The sequence below is a fragment of the Staurois parvus genome, unplaced genomic scaffold (assembly GCF_062004578.1).
Source record: "Staurois parvus isolate SC_StPar_1 unplaced genomic scaffold, SC_StPar_1.0 ptg000073l, whole genome shotgun sequence".
NCBI lineage: Eukaryota > Metazoa > Chordata > Amphibia > Anura > Ranidae > Staurois > Staurois parvus.
The window spans coordinates 192,020-213,283 of NW_028317869.1; the positions used below are offsets into that span (position 1 = coordinate 192,020).

The 21,264-nt window shown below is 47.2% G+C and overlaps 1 protein-coding gene across 1 annotated transcript in view; it reads left to right on the forward strand.

Annotated features, from left to right (window-relative positions):
- Positions 1–17,581: 17,581 nt before the first annotated feature.
- LOC149469341 (uncharacterized) overlaps positions 17,582–21,264 on the forward strand; it is a 293,469-nt gene continuing 289,786 nt past the window's right edge. The window contains exons 1-5 of the mRNA XM_089669371.1: positions 17,582–17,788; positions 17,905–18,002; positions 18,083–18,289; positions 19,095–19,322; positions 19,732–19,873. Of these exons, the coding sequence (XP_089525497.1) occupies positions 17,704–17,788; positions 17,905–18,002; positions 18,083–18,289; positions 19,095–19,322; positions 19,732–19,873 (760 nt within the window). The 5' untranslated portion in view covers positions 17,582–17,703. The remainder of the gene's footprint in view (positions 17,789–17,904; positions 18,003–18,082; positions 18,290–19,094; positions 19,323–19,731; positions 19,874–21,264) is intronic.

Here is a 21,264-nt window from a genome sequence, read left to right on the forward strand (position 1 = left end):
ACACTGAGTGGAGGGAATGACAGAGGGGGGTGGAGCCAGTGGAGGGAATGACAGAGGGGGGTGGTGGAAGCGGAGCGGTTGGTGAGGTGGATGAGTCTGGCCGCTGAGTTCAGGATAGACTGAAGCGGAGAGAGTCTGTGATGAGGGAGGCCGGTGAGGAGGGAGTTGCAGTAGTCCAGGTGTGAGATAATAAGGGAGTGAAGGAGTAGTTTAGTAGTGTCTGGGGTTAGGAACGAACGTATCTTGGAGATGTTGCGGAGGTGGAGCCTGCAAGAGTTTGCCAGCGATTGGACATGGGGTTGGAAGGACAGGTTAGAGTCTAGGATGACACATAGGACCTTGGCTTGCGTGGTGGGACTGATGGTAGCGTTGTTGGTTGTGATGGAGAGGTCGGGGGGGGGGCTGGGGGGAAGATTAGGAGTTCGGTTTTGAAGAGGTTCAGTTTGAGGAAATGGAGCGACATCCAGTCTGATATGTCGTTCAGTAGGTGGGTGATACGGGCGGAGACTGAAGGGGTGAGGTGAGGGTTGGAGAGGTAAATTTGTGTGTCATGGGCATAGAGGTGATAGTTGAAGCCATGGGAGTGTATCAGTTTGCCGAGGGAGGAGATGTAGATGGAGAAGAGAAGGGGCCCAAGGACAGAGCCTTGGGGGACCCCAACAGAGAGGGGGAGGTGGTAGCGTTATAGGTAACGCTAAAGGATCATTGGGATAGATAGGAGAGCCAGGAGAGAGCGGAGTCTCTGATGCCAAGAGAGTGTAATTTGTTAAGGAGGAGGGGGTGGTCAACTGTGTCAAAGGCCGCGGAGAGGTCGAGGAGTAGGTGACAGAGTAGTGTCCATTAGCTTTGGCGGATAGCAGGTCGTTAGTGATTTTGATTAGGGCAGTTTCGGTGGAATGTTGGGGGCGAAAGCTGGATTGTAGGGGATCGAGGATGTTGTCGTCGGTGAGGTGGGCTCTTAGGCGATTGAAGACTAAGCGCTCAAGGAGTTTGGAAGTGAAAGGCAGCAGTGAGATGGGTCTGAGGTTGTTCAGGTCATTGGGGTCCAGGGAGGGTTTTTTGAGTATGGGGGTGATGTGGGCGAGCTTTAGGGGGAAGGAAATGTGCCAGTAGAGAGGGAGAGATTGAAGATGTTGGTGCGGGAGCGCAGGATGGAGGAGGAGGGTGACCGGAGGAGTTGTGAGGGGACAGGGTCAAGGGGGCAAGTGGTGAGACGGGCTTTTGAGAAGACCTTAATGACCGCCTCAAAAGTAGCAGGGCTGAAGGATTTGAGTGTAGGGGAGGTGAAGCTGTGAAGGTTGTTTGGTGTGGTGGGTGGGAGGGCGGTAGCGAGGTCAGAGGAGGGGAGAGTTGATTGGGCTATGGTAGGGGGGGTAGGCCAGGTCGGGAGGTGGGTTGAGCATTGGTGATGTCCTTACGGATTGCATCGATTTTATTCTGGAAGTGTTCAGCAATCTCGTGGGCGGTGAGTGAGGTACTGGGTGGGGGTGGGGGGGAGAGAGTAGGGAGTTGAAGGTGGAGAAGAGCCAGCGGGGATTGGAGGAGAGGGTGTTAATGAGGGTTACAAAGTAGGCTTGTTTGGCTGCGTGGAGGAAGGAGGTGTAGGTGAGAAAGGCGGATTTGTAGAGGGAGAAAGCTTGGGGGGATCTAGTTTTGTGCCATAGGAGCTCCAGTGCACGACTGCGTTGTTTAGGATTTTTTGTGTGGTCATTCTGCCAGGGTTGGAGCGGTCGGGGTCTGGTGCTGCGTGTGGTTGGGGGTGCCAACGAGTCTAAGGCAGCTGATAGCAGGTTGTTATACGCAGTAGTGGCCAGGTCAGGCATGACAGAGGAAGGATACTGTCGTAGAGATGATCAGCTGCAGAGTGGAGAGCGGCAGGGTCCAGGTTGCAGAGGTTGCGGCTGGTGATTGTTTGACGTGTGGGGGGGAGGTGTTAGAGGACCGGGAGATGGAGAACGTAATGAGGTTGTGGTCAGAGAGGGGGAAAGGGGTGTTTGAGAGGTTGCAGGTGGTGCAGCAATGGGAGAAGACGAGGTCTAGGGTGTTCCCATCAGTGTGGGTGGAGGACTGTGTGCACTGTGTGAGCTCAAAGGAGGAGGTTAAGTGGATGAGTTGGGAGGTGGCCAGGTTGTTGACATTGATGGGGATATTGAAGTCTCCAAGGATGAGGGTGGGTAGCTCAGAGGAGAGGAAGAAGGGTAGCCAGATGGCAAAGTCATCAAGGAAGCAGGCTATGGAACCAGGGGACCTATAGATCACTGCAATCCTCAGAGGGGTGGGGGAGAAGAGTTGGATGCAGTGGGCCTCGAAGGAGGAGAAGGATAGAGAGGGGGGGTTTGGGAGGACCAGTAAGTTGCTCAACGGTGACAGGAGCATGCCAACCCCACCACCTCTACGACCGCTCGGTCTGGGTGAGTGGTACCAGAAGAGACCTCCATAGGAGAGTGCTGCAGGGGAGGTGGAGTCGGTGGCCTGGATACAGGTTTCGGTGACCACTAGGAGGTTGAGGGAGCGGGAGATAAAGAGGTCATGGATGGCGGTGAGCTTGTTGCAAACCGATCGGGCGTTCAGGAGTGCAACCAAGAGTGGAGAGGTGGATGCGGGAAGGAGGGGGACAGATATAAGATTGAGGGGGTTGTGGCGGTTAGTGGGAGTAGGAGGGTGCTTAGTGGGTAAGTGGGGTGGTGAGGGGCCGGGGTTTGGGGAGATGGAGGGTGAGAAAGGTGGCATGGGAGCGGGATGTGAAGGATCGTGTGGGTCTGTTAGTGGAGGTGCGTGGGTTGGTGGGAGAGTGGAGTATCAGGAGGAGGTGGTGAGAGCCATAGTGGGGAGATGGTAGTAGTGAGGGTCCGATGTATAGTTGTTTTGGGGGAGTAGGGGGATAAAAGGAGATTTTGTGAATGTAGGAGAAGAGTACGAGGAGAAGGAGTGCAGGTGGCATGTTAGGAGGGTGGGCAGAGTGCTGGTTGATAGATGGAGGTGGGAGGTATCACATTGGGGCATAAAGGTACAGAGAGTCAGTTGCACAGTGGGGGAGGAGTTCGTCTGTGGGAGGAAAGGGAGAGTGGTGGGCAGCTAGGTCTTCAGCTGGCTAGACACGGCAGTCAGTTGGGTGCTGTAGGCCAGCGTCTGGAGGTGCTGTGGTCCCGGTGGTCTGATGGGTGTTGTAGGCCGGCGTCAGGAGGTGCTGTTGGGCACGGCGTGTGGTGGTGCTGTTGGGCCCGGCGGCTGGGGATACTGTAGGGCACGGAGTCTGGGGATGATGCAGGGCACGACATCTGGAGTTGGTGTAGAGCACGGCGTCTGGTGATCCCTGGCGGGATGGTGGCTGGCAATCCCTGGTGGGATGGTGGGTTTGCAATCCCTGGCAGGATGGTGGGCTTGCAATCCCTGGCAGGATGGTGGGCTTGTGATCCCTAGTGGGGTGGTGGGCTTGCGATCCCTGGTGGGGTGGTGGGCTTGCGATCCCTGGTGGGATAGTGGCCTGTAGTCCCTGGTGGTGGTTTGTAGTCCCTGGTGGGTAGTAGGTGCCCCTGTTAGTGTACCTGGTGGCTAGCAGTGTGCTGGCGGCTGGGCTGGGTGGCTATGTCCCGGTTTGTCGCAGCTCCGGACCCCTTCTAGGTGTTGGCAGGACCGGTAGGGGGGATGGCAGCTTCCCCTGTCCAAGGGATGGAGCGGAGGTGTCCCGTCGTGTCCACAATCCTGGCCGCGATTCCGGCCACGGCCAGCAGGAAAAACTGCGGCTTCGGGTGCCGTGGTAGGCCGCAGTAGGCCTCAACCCACCAGAGCTCCGCCGGAGGGACGGAGTGTCCAAAACCCCTTCAGGGCGGCAGCTCAGGGGTCCGGGTGGTGGCGGATGGCAGTGGATGGAGTGCGGGTGCGCCGGAGAAAGTGTTTGTTCACCAATGCCAGAAGTGTGCCCAGCACAATCGGTGAGTTGGAAGGTTTGGTGCATGAAGAGAACTAGGATTGAATTGGTATTGCTGAATCTTGGCTTCATTCCTCACATGACTGGGCCATTCATATTCCTGGCTCGGTTCTCTTTCGGAGAGACGGAGGAAATAGGAAAGGTGGTGGTGTCTCTCTCTATGTGAGAAGTTATCTCAGAGCGAGTGTGAAAGAGGACCTAGTTGATGGAGAGTGTGATGAGGCTGAAGTATTTTGGGTGGAACCAGGGGCAGACTGACAACTCATGGGGCCCCCGGGCAATAGGGGATCATGAGGCCCCTGTGTCCTTGCCCAAACTCAAAAAAGCCCATGAAAAAGGTACCAGGGGCATCTCATAGGGCCCCCTACTGACCCCGGGCCCTCAGGTAGTGCACGAGTTTCCAAATGGTCAGTCCGCCTCTGGGTGGAACTGCACATGGGGGGCGTACTACAAAGGTAATCATTGGAGTTTAACACAGAGGGGTGCAGCGCTCCTAAAAATCCATAATACAGAAAAAATGAATATGCAAATGACATAATAAAGTGACAATGTGCAAATATATATATATAAAGGCCACTAAATAGTGGCTAATAGTGCTGGAAAGTGTGAAATCCAGTATAAAAGTCCAAAGAAGAGGCGATGATGAGATCCCAAATGATCTAAGGATGTCCTATGATGGAGACCATGGATCAGGTGATATAAAGTAATATGATTGCGCACTCACCAGATACGCAAATTAAATGCGCATTGACAGTAGAAATCACAGGTCATCCAATATCATCGGATGGGTCTGGTCAGATCTGGTCACAATATACTTTATATCACCTGATCCACGGTCTCCGTCATAGACATCCTTAGATCATTTGGGATCTCATCATCACCTCTTCTTTGGACTTTTATACTGGATTTCACACTTTCCAGCACTATTAGCCACTATATAGTGGCCTATATATATATATTTGCACATTGTCACTTTATTATGTCATTTGCATATTCATTTTTTCTGTATTATGGATTTTTAGGAGCGCTGCACCCCTCTGTGTTATACTTGTGTCCTTTGAAAGGTCTTATATGGTGCTTTCTTGGTGTACAGCTGCTGTCAGTGTTGATTTATTTAGCGCTGACTTATTTTCCTTGTAATTAATCATTGGAGTTTGTTATAGGCCTCCCAGTGTTAATGAGGAGGTGGAGACTCAACTCCTCGCACAGATGGAAAGGGCTGCAAGGGCTGGGACAGTGATAATAATGAGGGATGGTAACTAACCGGAAATTGACTGGAGTAATAGTACTGCAGGAACAGTTAAAGGGCAGAAATGTATAAACCTACTACAGGACAATTTTATGGTCCAGTTCATAGAGGCCCCAACTAGGAATGATGCTCTGCTGGACCTGGTCATCTCCAACCATGCAGAGCTTATTACGAATGTCCATATAAAAGAACATCTGGGTAGCCGTGACCATAACATGATTTCATTTATTGTTAGCTGTAAACAGCGAGCACATACAGGAAAAATAAAAATGCTGAACTTTAAGAGAGCTAATTTTTCAAGGCTGAGATCTGCTCTCCATGACTTAGACAGGGAATATTGGCATCGATGAACACAACACAGAAATGGGAGTTCTTCAAAAAGACTGTATGTGACCACACTGCAAAATATATTCCCATGGGCAACAAGTATAAAAGGCTAAAAATCCAACCTATGTGGCTTACGGCCAAAGTTACAAAAGCGATAGATAATAAGAAAAGAGCTTTTATTAAATATAAAAATGAAGGAACGCGATCATCGTTTACACATTACAAAGAATATTATTTACATCCTCTGCCATTGAAGTGTTACATTTGTTGGAATGGGATTGTGGATCCATCAATATGAGTGAGTTCCGGGGTCAAGAATGGCTACATTTGATGTCTTCTTATCAGGCAGACTTTTCCCAGAAGGAACAAACTGAAACAGAAATATATTCGCTGTTTTTGAGGTTGGGAAAGCTCTTGGAAAAGAAATTGGCACTTTTTTGTCATATTAAAACATTTGATAAGTATGCCCGAGAAAAGATCAACCCACTTGGGTGGAGGATCCAGATCTTTCTGGATCAAGAGGGAACGGGAGGAAAGCCTACAATCATGCTCACAGCAAATGATGTCCATATTGCCTACGGAATATAATAAACAGATATTATCATTGGAGAAGGATATTGGAGGTGCAGAGATTCATTGTATTCTGATTTGGAGAGGAAACTTAGGGAAGGCCTAGCAGATTTGTACAAACACATTAACGAAAAAAGAGAATACATTTTGGTGAGATAAAACAGTGTTTTTGGAAGGGAAAGCATAAAGGTGGACTATCCCTCAATATATGAACCTCCAGAGGAGGCGCTATCACCACACTACACAGGACACCTTAGAACATGAACCTCCAGAGGAGGCGCTATCACCACACTACACAGGACACCTGAGAACATGAACCTCCAGAGGAGGCGCTATCACCACACTACACAGGACACCTGAGAACATGAACCTCCAGAGGAGGCGCTATCACCACACTACAAAGGACACCTGAGAACATGAACCTCCAGAGGAGGCGCTATCACCACACTACACAGGACACCTGAGAACATGAACCTCCAGAGGAGGCGCTATCACCACACTACACAGGACACCTGAGAACATGAATCTCCAGAGGAGGCCCTATCACCACACTACACAGGACACCATAGAACATGAACCTCCAGAGGAGGCGCTATCACCACACTACACAGGACACCTGAGAACATGAACCTCCAGAGGAGGCGCTATCACCACACTACACAGGACACCTGAGAACATGAACCTCCAGAGGAGGCGCTATCACCACACTACACAGGATACCTTAGAAGTATCACATTTCAATAATACACCATTGGACTCTGACTTCTCCTCCTATGTTCAAATGTATTCTACTCCGAACAGGGGTTGAGGTCGCCTAAAAAGAAAGCGTAATAGAAAAGGTTCTTTTGAACAACAAAATAAAACCTGTTCTCTGGATACTCACCCCGTATCCTTACAGGAGAACACATGAGTGAGTCACAAAGTCCTATCACACGATCCTCTCTTGTAGAGAGTGCAATAGCAGGTGAGTCTGAATCTTCTTTGTCAGACTTATCCAGCACCGTAGTATAGATTTCTTCCTTTTGGCATGCACCAGTCACATTCTGCTTTGTTTAGGCCCCAAAGAGGGAAATCGGGCCGGGGGATAGACCATTACCTGACCTGAACTTGACCTCTACATTGAATATTGTCAATTTGTCCTCATATGCCTTGACCCAATTCCAAGAAAATCTTCTTTCACACGGACTAAGCTTCTATCTGCATAAAAATACAGATGAGTTTGAATTAGTTAAGGATTTACAGCTTTTTGCCATAAAACTTTCCCTACGATGTGCTTATGCAAAATCCGATCATGCCACTGAATCTTTTGATTGGTCGCAATACTCCAGCAGAGATTTCAAAGCCCTCAGAGATTTGAAGCTCCTGCTGGAAGAAAGCCAACCCATTCGTTCCCCCAGGAGCCTAGGGAGTCATCCCTCCCCTTCTCCAGCATGGGCTGTACAGGAGTGCAGGTTGCTGGGCGAAAGGAGGGCTGGGCGTGACTTTCAGGGCATGGCTATGCATTCCGGAAGCAGGAAGTCCGGCACGGTGATATCATCAGTGGTTGCCTGTAGAGGCTGGTTCCGGTCTCCATAGAAGAAGGCACAGGCATCCAGATCAGGTGGTCGCTGCAGCATTTTGAAACCCAGCAGAGGCTGTGGACCATGCCAAATGGGATGTGATAGAAGCTGGCTCTTCATAGCAAGCGGACCCTGGTTCTGGCACCAGTTCCTCTGAGGTAGGCTTAGGGACAGTCCCTCTTGTTGACTCCTGGGGGGTGGGTGATAGTTTTCCCAGTCTCTTATGGCAGGTGACGGTGGGGCACACTTCACATTCTAGCACAGGGTGTGTGGAAGGAGATTAGGGCCGAGAGTCCTCCTTATTCTGTCTTTTTCTTTCTTAGGTTAAGACCCAGGACAGGACTCAGAGTCAGACCCCAAAGAAGTGTGCAGTGTGCGTGGTTAAGTTGGGTTCTACTTGTGAAAAACCCTTATGTTGCAACTGTGTAGATAGCCTAGTTAAAGATGAGTCTTTTATAGCCTGTCACAAAGTTCTCACCTCTATTAAAGATGACATGACAGCTACATTCCAATCCTTCAGATCCCTGCTGGATAGGATCCAGACACCGCTGGGCCCTTGGACCAAGTTGGCTGCTACGGCAGTATTAGCAAGGCAGGAGGATCTAGAAGAGGACCTTTGGTCCCTTGCTTCTTCTTAGGTGGGTTCAGGTTCAGAAGTGGACAACGAGGAAGAAACTAGCTCCTCCAGAAGTTACAGATACAAGTTAACCCTGGAAGATGTGGTTGACCTCCTGAAGGCTATCTACGAAACCTTAGAGATTGAGGAGGAAGAAGTTTGTTTAAGAATGACCTCATGTATCAGGGTCTTCATGCCAAGAAGAATAGGGTCTTTCCAGTCCACAGCTCCCTGGTTGATACCATTAAGCAGGAGTGGGAAAACCCTGAAAGGAAGCCCTTTTTTCAGTGAGTTTAAAAAGAAGATTTTCTTTCGACGAGGATGGGTCCCAGTCCAAGATTGGATGCCCCCGTATCTAGAGTTTCCAAGAGGATGGATTTGGCATTTGAGGACATGGATGCCCTAAAGGATCCCATGGATAAGAGGGGAGATATCTTGCCCGCGTAGAGAATGAGAATCCTCATCTATTAGCCTTAAGCTGGCTCTGTCAGCCACCTGTGTAGCCAGAAACCTCAAGTGCTGGCTTACCCAGTACAGACTCACTTGGCAACAGGAACCTCCAGACAGCAGATCTTAAAATCCTTGCCTTTACTGTTTAAGGTGATAGGGTTTCTTGCGGATGCCTCAGCAGCATCATCGATGAAGCTAGCCGCAAGGACTTCGGCCTTGGTAAACTCAGCCAGGCAGGCCTTATACCTAAAAACCTGGGCAGGGGATTTGGCATCTAAGCTGCGTCTCTGTGCCTTGCCTTTTTCAGGTGACAACCTTTTTGGTCCGGGACTAGAGGAAGCTTTAGAGCATACAGCTGAAAAAAGAGAGCTTTTCCTGAGAGTAAAAAGAAATCTTACCCCAGGAAGGTTTTTCATCCAAAATCGCAGGTACAGCAGATTAAGGATGGTCAGCCCAAAAAACATTGGACAGGACATAAAAATAGGGGAAAAGAGGGGATTCTATTCAATCCTCCTCAAGGCCCCTCCAAGCCTCAATGACTTGAGCATCCCAATGGGAGGAAGACTGGGGACCTTTCTCCCTTAGTGGGTTTCAATCTCCCCAAACCCCTATATTTTAGGTCTAATAGAAAGGGGGTACGGGTTGGAGTTCGACTCCTGTCCCCCTGCCAGATTTCTAGTAACCAATCTTCCCAAAGACCAAAACAGGGCACAAGCTCTGCATGGCCTAATTGGAGACTTGGTGGACCAGCAGGTCCTAGTTCAAGTCTCTCAGAGCGAGAAGGGAAAGGGATATTATTCCCATGTGTTTGTAGTGGGGAAGCCCTCGGGCAAGTTTTGCCTAATTTTAAACCTGCACCCCTTAAATTGATCACTGAGGTACAAGAACTTCAGGATGGAATCGATCTTCTCTGTAAAAAAATCCTTTCCCAAGAGTGTTTTATGGCCATGTTAGATCTGAGGGATGCGTATTTCCATATTCCCATTCGTCGGACTAGTCAGAAATATCTGAGAATAGTGGTAAATATGGGTTCACAGATCCTCCACTGGCAGTGTCGGGCTCTACCCTTTGGGCTAGCCTCAGTGCCAAGAATTTTTATGAAGGTGCTGGCAGAAGCCTTAGTTCCCCTAAGGATGAAGTCCATTACCATCATTTCTTATCTGGACAACCTTCTCTTTGTGGCCAAATCTCACCAGCAGTTGGAAGGTCTGCAGGTGGCTCAGGATTTCCTTCGGAGCCTGGGCTGGCTCATAAACAGGGACAAGTCATTTTTAACTCTCTCCCAGAGAGTGATCTAGCTGATATATAAGATCTCTTCAGTGGAGGAGATAATCTTCCTTCCTCGGGAAAATCTTCTCAAGATATATCAGACGCTGGCAGAGTTGCAATGCAATCTGTCAGTGTCAATAAGGAAGGTTTCAAGGGCAGTGGGTCTCATGATTTCATGTTTCCCGGTGGTCCCGTGGGCAAGACTAAAACAGCGGCCTCTTCAGGCTTATCTTCTGAAGATTTGGAATGGAGACAGGTCTACCTTGGATCTAGCAGTCCAGCTCCTGTCGAGGGTCAAGAGATCCCTCTGGTGGTGGCAGAAGGAAGTCAATCTGGCCAGGGGTCTCAAGTGGAACCAGCCTTCTCCACACATTACAACCGAGCAGTTATGGTTGGGCAGCCCATCTAGTCGATATGTCAGCAAGGGGTTGTGGTCTTGGAAGGAGTCTCAGAGATCCTTGAATCAGAGAGAACTTATAGCAGTCCAAAGGGCATTAGATGCCTTTGGAATTAAGCTATTGGACTGTCACCTACAAATCTGGTCAGACAATATGGCTACAGTGGTGTATATCAACAAGCAGGGGGGCACACAAAGCCCCTCTCTGCAGGAGATCCTGGCAGCATTCTATCCTGGGCCGAGCAAAATCTGCTTTCGGTTTCTGCATTCATCTGAAAGGGTTACAAAACTCCCTAGTGGACTTCCTAAGTCGGCGGCCAGTCAGTCACAATGAATGGTCTCTCAACCAAGAGGTGTTTTCAAGCATAGCTCTCATGTGGGGAATACCGGAGGCCGATCTTTTTGCTTCCCAGGAGAACAGGAAGATCAGTCAGTTCTTTTCCCTAAATACAGTTATGTTCAAAATAATAGCAGTCAGACATCACTAACCGGATCAATCACTGTTTTTGGTAGAAATGATATTTCTACATGGCAAATAATTTACTAGCAGGTGTAGTAGAGTGATAGAAATCCAACAGACCCAACAGTCATGACATGCATGCTGCTGATTCTGTGTCATTGAATCACTCATTGAAAGGGGCGTGTTCAAAATAATAGCAGTGTGGAGTTCTATTAGTGAGGTCATTCATTCTTTGAAAAACAGGTGGCAATTATTGCCCTTATTTAAGGAAGGAAGGCAGCAAATGTTGGACATGCTGGTTACAGTGCATTTCTCTGTGAAATTCTGAGGAAAATGGGTTGTTCCAGATATTGTTCAGAAGAACAGCGTACCTTGATTAAAAAGTTGATTGGAGAGGGGAAAACATATAAAGAAGTGCAGAAAATGATCTGCTGCTCAGCTAAAATGATCACAAATGCTTTAAAATGGCAAACAAAACCTGAAAGACGTGGAAGAAAGCGAAAAACTACCATTCGAATGGATAGAAGAATAGCCAAAATGGCACGGACTCAGCCAACAATCAGCTCCAGGAAGATGAAAGAAGGTGTGACGTTCCCTAAGAGGACTCAGCCAACAATCAGCTCCAGGAAGATGAAAGAAGGTGTGACGTTCCCTGTGAGGACTGTTACAATTAGAAGACGCCAATGTGAAGCCAAGCTATCTGCAAGAAGTCCCCGCAAAGTCCCACTGTTGGAAAAAAGACGTGTGCTGAAGAGGTTACAATCTGCCAAAGAGCACATTGACTAGCCTAAAGAGAAATGACGCAACATTTTGTGGACTGATGGAAGTAAGATTGTTCTTTTTGGGTCTAGTGGGCGGAGACAGTTTGTCAGACGACCCCCAAACACTGAATTCAAGCCACAGTACACTGTGAAGACCGTGAAGCATGGTGGTGCAAGCATCATGATATGGGGATGTTTCTCATACTACAGTGTTGGGCCTATTTATCGCATACCAGGGATCATGGATCAGTTTGAATCCATCAGAATACTTGAAGAGGTCATGCTGCCTTATGCTGAAGAGGAAATGCCCTTGAAATGGGTGTTCCAACAAGACAACGACCCCAAACACACCAGTAAACAAGCAACATCTTGGTTCCAGACCAACAAGATTCACGTTATGGAGTGGCCCGCCCAATCCCCGGATCTTCATCCAATAGAAAACTTGTGGGGTGACATCAAAAATGCCGTTTCTGAGGCAAAACCAAGAAATAGAGAAGAACTGTGGAATGTGGTCCAATCATCCTGGGCTGGAATACCTGATCACAGGGGCCAGAAGTTGGGTGACTCCATGCAACACAGATGTACAGCAGTTCTCAGAAACAGTGCGACTACAACCAAATATTCATGAAGTCATTCAAAGGAAAGCAAAATCTTCAAACATTTCTCAGTTTATATAGTGAATGTTTGACTTTGTAAAGAAGAATACAAACACTGCAAATTTTTTGAACCGTCTAATATTCACTTTTCTTCCATTTTTTTAGAGGAACAACACAAATTTGATGTATTTTTCTTCATGTTGTGATTTGGAATAGAATGTGTCGTGTTCCCAATGCATTTGTGTGGATATAAATAAAAGCTATTAGAAGGATTTTCAGCTTTATTCACTTTTTTCAACACACTGCTATTATTTTGAACACAACTGGATGTGTGAGCAGGCCTTGGGGGTGGATGCCCTGACAAGCACATGGGATTTCAACCTCTCTTACACATTCCCTCCAGTGAGACTGATTCCAGCAATTCTGCAGACGTTTCTGATAGAAAAGACAGATCTCATTCTGATAGCACCATTCTGGCTAAAGAGACCCTGGTTTTCTCTGCTGCAGAGCCTTATCTCAGCTCCCCCATTCCCACTTCCAGAGAGGGAGGATCTGATCTCACAAGGTCCTGTTCTACATCCTCGGATCAGAGCCTTGAAGTTGGCAGCATGGTTTCTGAAGAGCAACTCCTGAAAGCTCAGGGGGTTTTCAGACACCATAATAAAAACTTTGGTAAACTGCTGTAAACCAGTAACCAGAGCTATTTATGTGAAGGTCTGGAAGAAATTCAACTCCTGGTTGTTAAGTAAACGGCGGGGCCTTCCAGACATTCCAGCAGTTTTAGATTTCTTTCAGGAAGGGGCAGATCAGGGGCTCTCGATCAGCATCTTAAAAGTGCAGGCATCGGCCCTCAATTAGGGAGCCCTATCTGACTGTTTTTGAAGACAGGGTTGTGCTCAAAAGAGATCCAGGTTTTCTTCCTAAAGTGTCCTACTCCTTTCATAGGTCTCAGGATATAGTCCTACTGACCTTCTATTCTTCTCCCGGCAGTAGGGAGGAAGAAAGATTGAATTTGTTTGATGTGAAAAGAAGCCTTATGGTCTATTTCAGTAGATCCCGAGAATTTAGAAATTCGGATTCCGTTTTTGTGCTTTTTGCAGGAAAATGGAAAGGTTCCAGAGCACATAAATCCACCATAGCTAGATGGATTAGGTTAGATATTATGGAAGCTTATAAATTATTACAGATTCCTCCCCCGTTTGTTAATGCACACTCAACCAGTTCCTTATCAGCATCCTGGGCAGAGAGAGCCAATGCTTCAACAGAGGAGATATGTAAGGCGGCCACCTGGTCCAGGTTCTCTACCTTTGTGAAGCATTATCACCTGGATCTCCTATCAAGGAGAGGATGGAGGCCTGGAGGTCCGCCTTTAAGGCGTTGGGATTACATGTTTAGTGACCCAGAGGGAGGAGCTCTACGTCTTAAGTGGCTGTCCTGGAAGGCTCATAGAAAAGGAGTTACCGGTAAAGCCTAACTCTGTTTTTTCTAGCCTTATGGTGTCAGTGGGCAATACTGGAATGACTATTGCAGCCAAAAAGGTTTTGAGAGAGAGAAGTATCTAGGCCTTTTGTTGTTTCTGTTTTTTTGAAGTCTAGGAATTCTAAATTAGGGAGACTTCCTGCAGATCTTTACAATCATATTTTGTGTTTTGTTGACCTAAGAGGTTCCCTCCTTGTTTAGGTCTGTGTCTTGGTTTCCTTCTTGGGATGGGGGGTTTATGTGTGCCTGGCCTTGTGTATAATCAAGAGTCAGATTTCAGCCTTGGCAGTCTCTTCTTTCAGTGGCTGATTGCATTACACTTTCTAGTTGCATGCGTTGGTACTAGATGTCATGCATGTTCTTGCAGTCAGCCTGTCATTGTTTCTATGGGATCTCTTTCTGTTAAGGACTGCTAAGGACTCTTCCCTTTGGGCACAAGTTTTTGCAGGCTGCTGCATGAGGTTCTTTCCTATTTCTGGTTGTTTTTGGGACCTGTTGGCTTGTTGTCCTCCCCTCATGTTCTAGGTGGGACATCCCTGTTAGGAATGTAAAAGATGTTCTGTGTCCTGTGATGTGCAACAAAGAAAATGAAATTTTTTGGTTTACCTGTAAAATCCATTTCTTGGAGTCCCTCAGGAATCCCAGAGATCCGTCCCCTCCTGTTATGGGCTATGGCTTGCTACAAACCTTTCCTATGTCGGAGATATGCTCTACAAGGGGACGTCCTGTCTATTGTTTGCCAATGTCCGATCACCTGTAGGTGGGCATAACAGTGTTAGGAAGGATTTATAAAGATGCTTCGTGTCCTGTGATGTATTCCAAGAAATGGATTTTACAGATCATTGATGCCATTTGTTACTAAGAGACAGTAATTGTTCATTGATGAAGGAGCCCCTAGAAACCTTTGGAGGAACCCCTGGCTGAGAAAGGCTGGACTAGGCAGTCATATATTTCTGTCCCCCTTGGTGGGAGTGGAGGTGACCCCTCTATAAGGATGTACAGTCCATACACACCCAGCACAAGGCCGGGGTCACACTACCAGATGGTTCTCGGTGATGCAGAGTCAAGGTCCTACCTTTTCCCAGAGATTGTGTGACTTCATGTACTGGCGTCCATCTTGGGTTTCTTCAGAGCATGGTGGGAGTCTTTTATGCCTTCAGGTCTCTGAGGTCCATCCCCCAGAGGGGCGTGGCTGAGTACATATAAGCCTGTGATCCGCACATGCTCTTTGCACTTGTGTCTTGTGTCGCTACTGCTCTGTGTATACTCTCGTGACTCTTCTGGAATCTGACTCGGCTTGTGACTAAGACCATTCTCTGTGTTTTCCTTTGATCTGACCTTCCGTTGCTGAACCCGGCCCGTGACCTGTGATTCTTGTCTACTGTTCTGTACTGTTTTGTCCCGTTGTTGTCGACCCGGCCTGCCTGACTACGCTATTGTCATTCCTACCAGCTACACACTATTGGCGGCGGCCATTACCGCAGCCGGGGTGTCTCAGGGGCCGCGACCTGGTTTCTGGCTGCGTCCATCCCCACCATCAGGGGCCCTGGTGAAGGGCAGCCTGGGACTTAGACTCTGCGCCCTGAGGGACTTCGGTCTGTTGGTGGTGGTTGTCATCAGTCAGTGCGTTTCCCTGCCACTAGGCCTACCTGTCTGTTCCACAGCCCGGCCCTGACATGCAGTTCCTCTGAGCTCCACAAGGTGGTGATCTCACCTCTACCCAGACAGGAAGTCTCTATGGAATACAAGCAGGAAGTGATGTTGGATACAGACAGGAAGTGATGTCAGGTACAGACAGGAAGTAGAGAGGAGACATTGCTGGAAGTGGCAGCAGAGGAGGTAATAAGATGTTATGTTCTATTTATACCCAGTAACCCCCCCCCCTGTTCTGTTCTCTTCCTTGATAGTCATGTCCTTCTTTTCCTCTTTAGTCACGGCCATCCTCTTCCTCCATAGTCATGTCCGTCCTCTTCCTCCATAGTTACTGTGACGTCTTTTATCTCCAGCAGATGATGATACACACATATATAGTGTGGGAACCCAGATTAACCCCTTCAGGGGCAGAACATTCCCCCACTTCCGGGGCCGGAACATTCCCCTCATTGTGGAGATGTGTCACCTTCTCACCTCATCAGTCTATACTAGCAGATTTTATGACTTTAGTTAGAGGCGGGGGATGGGGGGATATTTAGGGGGATTGGAATATCTATGTCTTTGTTTCATAAGATTCAAATAGGAAGAAAGAGAGAAAAATGTCATTTGTAGTAAATGTCCTGAACACAATGTATACCGTCCTCCACTCACTCTGATGGGAATACATTAGACCTTGTTTTCTCCCATCTTTGCACTCCCTACAACCTCACAAACACCCCCTTTCCTCTCTCTGATCACAATCTCATCACCTTCACAGTCTCCTCGTCTTCAAACACCTATCCCTCCAAGCAGCCAACAATTACCCGCAGAAACCTTCACAACTTGAACCCGGCTCCTTTCCACTCTGCAACTGACCAACTCTATGACAGAATCTCTCCCCTGTCCTGCCCTGACCTGGCCACTGCTGTCTACAACAGTTCACTATCATCCACACTGGACTCACTTGCTCCTCTAAGAACATGAAGCATCAGGCCCCGACCATTACATCCGTGGCAGACTGACCACACCAGACATCTTAAGAGACATAGTCGTGCGCTGGAGTGATTGTGGCGTAAAACCAAATCTCAGCAAGCATTCACCCGATATAAATCTGCTTTCTTCACATACAATTCCTCCCTCCATGCTGCCAAACAAGACGACTTTGTCACTCTTATTAATACCTTGTCATCCAGTCCTCGTCGTCTCTTCTCTACTTTCTCCACCTCCACCCAGCACCTCACTCACTGCTCATGAGATTACAAATCATTTCAAAAACAAGATTGATGCAATTTGTAGGGGCATCTCCACTGCACAGACATCCATCCCACTTAGCATACCTTATACTAAACCTCCCTCCACACTTTCCTCTTCTGACCTCGCTACTACTGAAGAGGTCACTAAGGTTGTCTCAGAAGCCCATCTCACCACCTGCCCCCTGGATCCTGTCCCCTCACAACTACTACGGTCACCCTCTTCTTCCATCCTATGCTCCCTCACTCACATCTTCAATCTTTCCCTCTCTAAAGGTGGCTTCCCCTCCCATCTAAAGCATGTGCATATCCACTCCCATATCCACTCTCATCCACTGTACATCTGTACCGGGTGGGACACACCAGGTATAGATGTACAGAAACCTCACAGAGCACCCCCCACAGCTCCTCCTCCCAATGTCCTTCCAACCAGAGTCAGAGAATCCTATGACATCACACTGATCTCAGCTCCTCCTCCCAATGTCCCTCCATCCAGATTCAGAGAACCCTATGACATCACACTGATCTCAAAGCTTCTACTCCTTCCAATATCCCTCCATCCAGAGTCAGAGTATACTATGACATCACACTGACCTCACAGTTCCTCCTCCCAATGTCCCTCCATCCAGAGTCAGAGGATCTTATGACATCACACTGACCTCACAGCTCCTCCTCCCAATGTCCCTCCATCCAGCTCTTTTTTCTTTTTTCAGTGCTCTTAGGATGTAGGCGGACCCTTTACATCCTCACAACCAAAGCAGAACTGTTGATTCTTCATTTTATGTAATGATGTCAGAATTCCTTATACCTCAGCCTGAAGTGGAGCTTTACTAAAACAGACCTGACCGGAGAGGTGAGGAGGATTCTGGGAATATCATTTGATGTGACTATTTGTGTTCAGATGTAGAGTTTTCCTCCTGTGAAGTCTGGAGATCATATGACATCACATTGCCTCCACCTCCCTCCCTGATAGAAGAGAGAAAGAAGAAGATTCTAGAAGTCACCAGAGAGATCACTGAGCTGCTGACAGGATAGGTGAGCGGTGCCGGGAATTCTGGGACATTCTCCAGTAACAGACAAGGGATGTGTCTGGATGGTGACTGTATCATTGTGTGTGTCAGGTTCCTATAAGGTGTCAGGGTGTCACTGTCTATTTCTCCATGGAGGAGTGGGAGTATTTAGAAGGACACAAGGATCTCTACAAGGACGTCATGATGGACAATCAGCCGCCCCTCACATCACCGGGTAAGAGGAGACTTTATTGTAAAGGAGAGAGCAGTACGGAGGATCCACCTAGATCCCCCATCATCTGATAAATACATAGAAACAATGGATTCAGTCAGTGTGTGTGTTTCCTACAGATGGATCCATTCATGGGAACCCACCAGAGAGATGTCCCCGTCCTCTGTATTCCCGGGATTCCACACAGGAAGGTCACACCATCCCTCACCATCATCAGGTAGATGATAGACAATTATTGGTAGTTGTGATTTATACACAGCATGTTTGTTACAATGAATGTTTTATTAAATCTTTCAGAGTGGAATCCTCGGGGATGATAATATTGATGTTAAAGAAGAGTATAAAGAGGAGGATGAGGAGTATGGAGTGATGGAGGAGTTTTCAGAAGGACACAAGGATATGATGGAGCCACCTAATACCAGGAGGCCACCAGAGAGATGTCCCCGTCCTCTGTATTCCCATGATTCCACACAGGAAGGTCACACCATCCCTCACTATCATCAGGTAGATGAGGAACAATCACTGATAGTATGATTAGGATCTGTACATTAGAAAAAAAATTAAAAAGCGAGCGCTATCCAGTCAGCAGCTAAGCACTCAAGGTAACCAACATAAACCTTACAATAGAATAAATAATTATATTATTATACAAAAAAAAAATTTAGAACAAAAAATGGACATCAGAAGGATTTGGCAAAAGATCCGATGAGTGTTAACGAATGTACTAAGACTGAAATCACATATGATATGAATATAACCGTATTGTAAGAATAATACACAAGAATTAAAATATTTATGCTAAAAGTACACATTAAAAAATGTTCAAATGAAATGAACTATTATCGATAAAACAATTAACATCTAACTCAATATTGAGTCCTGCCGGGTGCAGGGTACCTAACTCGTAAATTTGTTTGGTCTCCAGTTGGGATACTGCCCAAGTCTTATACGTCCCTCTCCAGTGCGGGATGATAGTATCTATCCCTATAAACATAAGTGAGGAGGGATCTCTCTTCTGATATCACCTATAATGTAAGGAGAGGGAATGCTCCTTATATCCTTTTTTAATTTTATAAATGTGCTCCTGCAGACGGTCCCTCAACCTTCTCGTGGTACGACCCACATACTGTTTGGGGCATTCTAATAGATAGACTACATATTTCCTATTACAGCCGATGAATTTGTCTATATTATATGTCTTATTAGTTTGATTAGAAAGATATCTGGTTATTATTTTCTTTCTAGTATCATTAGGATCTGTACATTATCTGCATTGTTACCATTGATGTCATTTTTATTATATATTCAGAGTGGAAACCTGAGAGATCCTAAAGTTGAGGTTAAAGAAGAGATAAAAGAGGAGGATGATGAGGATGGGGGGATGGAGGAGTCAGAGCTTCTAAAAGAACACAAAGATCTGTACCAGGACACCATGGTGGAGGCATCCAGCTACAGGAACTCACCAGAGAGATGTCCCCATCCTCTGTATTCCCAGGATTCCACACAGGAAGGTCACACCATCCCTCACCATCATCAGGTAGATGATGACAATTATTGGTAGTTGTGATTTATACACAGCATGTTTGTTACAATGAATGTTTTATTATATCTTTCAGAGTGGAATCCTCAGGGATGATAATATTGATGTTAAAGAAGAGTATAAAGAGGAGGATGAGGAGGATGGAGTGATGGAGGAGTTTTCAGAAGGACACAAGGATATGATGGAGCCACCTAATACCAGGAACCCACCAGAGAGATGTCCCCGTCCTCTGTATTCCCGGGATTCCACACAGGAAGGTCACACCATCCCTCACCATTACAAGGTTGGTGGGATGGAGCATCTAGAACATAAACTTGTGGAGACAAAGTGTGGATTTTGTGTGTGATGTCACAATCATAAATCTTACATTTTACAGATGATATTTTCTCTCATTTCCTTGATTTAGAGTGGAGATCCAATCGATATAGAATTTGAGGTGAAAGCAGAAGAAGAAGAGGCGTATGTGAGGGATGATCAGCAGTCTATGGAGGAGGATGGAATAACGGGGACATTTATAGAGGAGGACACTCCTACAGAGATCAGCACAGGTGGGTCATGAACACTAAATCCATTCCTCCACCCATACTGCTCACTGATTGGTCCAGAGTAGGGCGGGGACTGGGTGATATCAGCCTGTAATCCCCTGGTCACTTTCCTGAGCTGTGTTCCCCGTCCTGTATTCCTGGATTTCTCTCGGATAATCTTCCTTCTCTGTGCTGCAGACACAATTTATGTATCTAGACTGGATTTATGGAGGTTCTGGGGTTCAGCTGGCAGCAAAATGTTTTTCAGCACAGGCAATACTAGACCTAGGCACCTGGGGTGTGTGTCTTGGGTGTTCTTCCCCATGCCTAGATCTAGTAAGATCTCTGACAGAACAATTCTCCCAGGGTTCCTTGCTCTGTTATCTGCTGGCTGTGCCGGATGGAGGGATATGTCTGTAGTGTCTCAGACCCAAGTCACTGAGTGCAGTCTCAGGAGATGGGAGGCAGCGGTGTGGGATCTCTGCAACTTGTCTACAGTAAACATTTAAGCTTCCATTCATTAAGGAATACCGATATTATGAGTCCTGACCCTTCCAATGTGTTATTTAAATTGTACATTATGTACTCCTGACCCACTATATACAGTGAGGAACAGAAGTATTTGAACACCCTGTGATTTTGCAAGTTCTCCCACTTAGAAATCATGGAGGGGTCTGAAATTCACATTGTAGGTGCATTCCCACTCTGAGAGACAGAATTAAAAAAAAAATAATTCAGGAGATCACATTGTATGATTTGTAAAGAATGTATTTGTCTCGCACGGCTGAACAGAAGTATTTGAACCCCTGAGAAGATCCGTGTTAATATTTGGTACAGAAGCCTTTGTCTGCAATTACAGAGGTCAGACGTTTCCTGTAGTCCTTGGCCAGGTTTGCACTACAACAGGGATTTTGGCCGACTCCTCCACACCGATCTCCTCTAGATCTGTCAGGTTTCGGGGCTGTCGCTGAGCAACACGGAGTTTCAGCTCCCTCCAAAGATGTTCTATTGGATTTAGGTGTGGAGACTGGCTAGGCCACTCCAGAACCTTGATATGCTTCTTACGGAGCCATTCCTTGGTTCTCCTGGCTGTGTGCTTCGGGTCGTTGTCATGTTGGAAGAACCAGCCACGACCCATCTTCAATGTTCTGACTGAGGGAAGGAGGTTGTTGCTCAAAATCTCACAATAAATGGCCCCATTCATCCTCTCCTTAATACAGTGCAGTTGTCCTGTCCCCTTCGCAGAAAAGCACCCCCAAAGCTTGATGTTACCACCCCCATGCTTCACAGTAGGGATGGTGTTCTTGGGATGCAACTCATCCTTCTTTTTCCTCCAAACACGACGAGTGAAGTTTAGACCAAAAAGTTCTACTTTGGTCTCATCTGACCACATGATTTTCTCCCATGCCTCCTCT